This window comes from Phoenix dactylifera, unplaced genomic scaffold, assembly GCF_009389715.1.
Source record: "Phoenix dactylifera cultivar Barhee BC4 unplaced genomic scaffold, palm_55x_up_171113_PBpolish2nd_filt_p 001378F, whole genome shotgun sequence".
Taxonomy (NCBI): Eukaryota; Viridiplantae; Streptophyta; class Magnoliopsida; order Arecales; family Arecaceae; genus Phoenix; species Phoenix dactylifera.
The window spans coordinates 55,671-60,826 of NW_024068702.1; the positions used below are offsets into that span (position 1 = coordinate 55,671).

The 5,156-nt window shown below is 37.1% G+C and overlaps 1 protein-coding gene across 1 annotated transcript; it reads right to left on the reverse strand.

The window, feature by feature from the left end:
- Positions 1 to 2,160: 2,160 nt before the first annotated feature.
- Positions 2,161 to 4,347, reverse strand: LOC120108526 (zinc finger BED domain-containing protein RICESLEEPER 2-like). The gene is made up of 2 exons (XM_039122147.1): positions 2,426 to 4,347; positions 2,161 to 2,335 (listed from the first exon to the last, which is right to left on the reverse strand). The coding sequence occupies exons 1-2, from the start codon at positions 2,751 to 2,753 to the stop codon at positions 2,250 to 2,252; spliced, it is 414 nt and encodes a 137-aa protein (XP_038978075.1). The 5' UTR covers positions 2,754 to 4,347; the 3' UTR covers positions 2,161 to 2,249.
- Positions 4,348 to 5,156: the final 809 nt, after the last annotated feature.

Sequence of the window (5,156 nt, forward strand, 5' to 3'; positions counted from 1 at the left end):
TCGTTCCAATCCATTGAAAGGAGTTTTCAATGATATTGTGATAAAAGATCATAATATATCTCACTACCAGAATAGAACCTATGGGATCACACACACTAGAAGTATTAACCGATTCGATGGTTGAATCGTGATTAGGAATCACAAGTAATCAATTCGATTGATATTCAGTTGAAGAAGGAACAAAGAAAATTAATTAATTGGACTTAAACACAAATCCTACTTCGAGTAGGATTCCTAAAGTCCTAATTGGATTAGGACTGGGAATCCTAATTGAAGTAGGACTGGAATTCCTACTTGGAGTAGGATTCCTACAATCATAATTTGATTAGGAGTTTTGAATTAAAATTGGATTCCTATTTGGAATAGGATTCCTAGAGTCCTAATCGGATTAGGACTTCGGATTCAAATTAGAGTCCTAGTTGAATTAGAACTAAAATTAAATAAGTCCTAATTGGATTAGGATTTCATAAGTCCTAATTAATTATTAATCTAATGAATCAACATGACTCCTAATTGGGTTAGGATTGAAGAGTTCAATTGAGTCATGGTTCATTCAAGTTCTAATTGGATTAGGACTAGTATAGATTGAACCCAATTGATTCATGATTTGGTTAATCCTAATTAGATTAGGACTAAACCATGAGAAGGACACCTAATCCTCCTTGGAGGAGGATTAGGTTAACCAAGTAAGAGGGGCATGAGCCCCTCTCCTCTTGATTGGTGCGGCATGAAGAGAGGGGGTCGGCGCCCCCTCTTGGAAATAAGTCAAGGTCTCCTAACTTGTAGGAGCCCTTCATGTCTTTAAAAAGGGAGGTGGGCGGCAGCTAGGGCATGCATTAGAAGCCCTCCTCCTCTCCAATTCGTGGCCACCCTTCTCTCCTCTTGGATCAGCCGCAAGCAAGAAGGAAAAGGGCCTTGATAGTCTTCTTCTTCCTCCTTCGTTTGGGATTAGGGCTGGAAGTGGGCCGGGCCGGGCCGGGCCAAACCCCTACCCAAGCCCGGCCCGAAATTTTTTTCCGGGCTTCGGGCCGTGCTGGGGCCCGAACAATTTTAAAGGAACAAGGCCCGAGCCTGGCCCGAGCCCGGCCCGAGCCCGTTTGGGCCAGCCCGATGATGAGCCCATTTGGGCCAGCCCGATGACGAGCCCGTTTGGGCCAGCCCGATGACGAGCCCGGCCCGATCCCGAGCCCGGCCCAGTTTACAGGATTATATATTAATACATGTGTTTTGCAGAAGTTAAAAATGGAAAAAATTGTCAGTATCTAGGGTAGATCTCTATTTTGCTTGTCTTACATGGATTATTGGTTACCTCCTATTCTTATGAGTTATGAACTGTCTTTTACTACTCGGTAAGCAATTGCTGCAATTCACATGCTAATTTTATCAGTTCCATATATTATTTATGCTTGTCTTACATGCTTTCTCCATTCGAATTACAGGTTGGCGTCATGTTTCAAAAGCTGGTATCTGATGATCATACTCTAAAAGTGACAGATATTTTGATAAAAGAAGAAGGAAAGGGATTACTTCCAAATAGAGAGAGCATTAGAGACTATTCTTATATAGCAGAAAAATGATTATTGTGCTTTGGTTCAAGAAAGTGTAGACATTGTACATCTCAGCACAAGCATAAATAATGTGTGGAGGCGTGCTTACACATGCTTCGACAAATGTGTAGTAGTATTGTAGTAAGGAGCCCATACCTTTGGATTGCATTGCTGAGGTAAAGTTAATATGCTCAAATGACAGATCACCTGCACGGCTGCACAGAGGATAATTTCACAGAGGTGTATGTCCAAATACAAGTACATGAAAACATACAAGCAAAAATGTCGACAAGCAAACAACCTACTCAACTTAAATCAAATATGAGATGGACCAAATAGGCAATCAGACAGATCATTAACAAAATAGCATCTGATGGTTTGAAGATAACTTGCAAAAAAATTCATTCCATGCAACCAACTGCAACGATACAACTGAAACCAAACAAAAGGATTCCATCAAAAACAGGAGAATAAAAAAAATCATCGGCCTGAAGTCGTTGTTCCCTGCACAATAATATATTCATCATATCCATGTAATAGAGAAACCCCCTGAAGTCAGCTTCAGGCCTGCAGTTCAAAAACATACAACTCTCATAAAATATTGCGACAAATAACCATGATCCACATGAAAATACTCCATCAACAAACATACTTGATACTTGATACTTTAGGTATGAACTAGATCTGATGAGGAGGGTATCGTCATTCAGTTCTCCCAAATTGCCCACTCCAGGAGTCCAGGGTGTTGTCATCTACATTCAATGTTACAGAACTCGAGCAATTTGCAACTGTTAACACACAAATCAATCATAAATGTTTAAATTATAAGTACAATAAGCAAATAAAAAATATTAGATAAATTTAAAAGATTTATATACCTTCATCATATTGTTCACGAAGCCAATCTTGGGTACACACTAAGGCTTCTACGGTAGAAGGGCTCAAAGAGCTTCGATACTGATCCACAACTCTACCACCAGTGCTGAATGCTGACTCAGATGAAATAGTAGAGACTGGAATAGCTAGAACATCTCGAGCCATTCTTGATAGTATAGGATAGACTGCTGCATTGCTCTTCCACCAAGCCAAGATGTCAAACTCCTTATTCTCCAAATCAGGAAGCACATCATCATCCAAATAACTATCCAACTCGGATCTCTTAGGGCATTTTGAAGAACTCTGACTTCTAAATTGAGCAAAATCCATACCAAATTCTTTTTGGAAGAAACTGAACTTATATCACCTTGTCCACCAAAATTAGATGTTCGCTCACTTGAACTCATAGAGGGATGCATTCTTGTTGCATCTACATACTCATTATACAATTTAAAAAGACAAGCACGAATATCATCAATCTTTTTCTTGCACTCCTCCAACTCAAATGCCTTTTGATAACAAAACTCTACAAATATCAACTTTGATCTGGGATCCAAAATAGAAGCAATTACCAACAAATTATTGCACTGAGACCAATATTTGTTAAACTTCTTTAGCATCTCATTTGTTAATTGCTTCACTGTTTCATCAGTATCGATACTTTCATCCATCAACAGAGCCCTAATTCCCCAAACTTCTTTTAGGTATAAATTGGATGTGGGATACTTACAACCAGAAAATACTTTAGTGGCATCAAGAAAGGCTTCTAAAAATTTAAGAATTATAGAAGCCTTTTTCCATTCATCATTGGTGGGGCATACACATGAATGCTCAGTTGCATATCTAATAAGAGCATCTTTATAACCAAGTGCATCATGCAACATTTCATAAGTAGAATTCCATCTTGTAGGAACATCCAAAGTGAGTCCTTTTCTAGCAGAAAGTCTCATATGCTGTAGAATTTCATTAAATGCTTGCATTCGAGATGGGGATGCAGAGATATATCTAACAATTTCTCTTATACATTCAATAGCTTCATGAATGATTTTCATTCCATCCTGAACCATAATATTTAATATATGTGCACAACATCTAATATGACTGTACTCCCCACTAAACAACATTGAATAACAAAAGTGATCTCGGAGCCTTCTCATTACAGCATCATTTGTGCTGCAATTATCCAAAGTAATAGCACATATTTTACAATCCAATTCCCATTCAACAAGACATTTTTTTACAGCATCTTCAATTGCAAAGCTGGTGTGAGGGTATGGAAGTTTCTTGAAACTAATAATCTTCTTATGCAGAGTAAAATCAGAATCAATATAATGTGCTGTGAAAGAAATGTAACCAATTTTTTGATTTGATGTCCAAATATCAGTAGTGAAACTAACCCGAGAACTTAGGTTCTTAAATACATCATGCAATTTTTTCCTCTCTTCTTGATACAAAGCCATACAATCATGTTTTACAGTCTTACGACCCATAATTTTGAATAATGGCTGAAGAGATTTCATAAAATCCAGAAAAACAGTGTGCTCAACAATACGAAATGGAAGCTCAGCACATATGATAAATTTTGCAAAAAATTTTCTACTCTCTTCTTGATTGAATTTGAAACACTTTATCGGATCTTTTGAACTTGGTAGTAAGAGCAACTGATTAGTTGGATTCTTTTGATACTTCTTGCAAACATTTTCAAGATGGCGTTTTAGATGACTCGTTCCTCCTTTAGTGCTCTCACTTAAAACTTTTTTACAATATTTGCACTTAGCTATTGATCCTTCAGAATTTTTTTCCTCGATAAAGTGATTCCATACCCAAGATCTTTTTTTAGAAGAATTGTCACAAACATTTTCAGCAGTATCTTCATTTCTATCATCCTCATTCCTTAAATCTTCAACAGTCTCATTTTCACCCACTTTAGAATAAGACATTAGTAAAAATAATCTGCCCAAATAACAAAATAAACATCACAAATTTAACCTATAGCATCAGATATGTACGAAAATTTAAAACTCTTGTTATTGACAAAGTTAAATGTTAATAGTTATAGCTAGAATGACACTAGTTAAATGTTAGACATTCTATTTTTCATTCTTTTGAAACTGTGGATCCAAAATGTCAGCCAAAACGTTGGCCAATTTTTAACATGATTATGGATGTTTTCTTTCAGTTTCTGCTCATTTTGATTATATTCGGTTTCATTTAAAATATAAAGAAATTAGATCAGAATTAAGAATATGACCTTCAACTATCTAAGAATTGAGAATTACATGAGTAGGTTATTCAGCCAAAGATGTACTTAAAGATGCACTCCAGAATTTGATGGTGATGTGCCAGCATGTAAGAAGAAAAGGCATATTCTTAATTCTGCCCTCTGTCATTTAAGATATTTGTATTCTTAATCCTTGCCCCATGAGGTCTCACTCTGTTTTAGATACTCTGCCCTCTGTCACTTTGTCTGTTCACCGGTGAAGTATATGATTTAAGATATTTTTAACCATGAAAGAAACCCCTTAGACATGCAAAATAAACCTTCCTATCAGTCATTTTATTCTATAGCAGAACATTAGTAGAAGACAAGGCACAACCAAATATCCTGTAAGGCTGTAACTCATTCAGCTTTTGCACATTGGCCAACTCAAGAGACTGATAATGATCAGATGATTAATTGAGTATGAGGCGTTGGCGGGAGAGAAGAGCGCACACCGGACGGCCGGAGCAGGA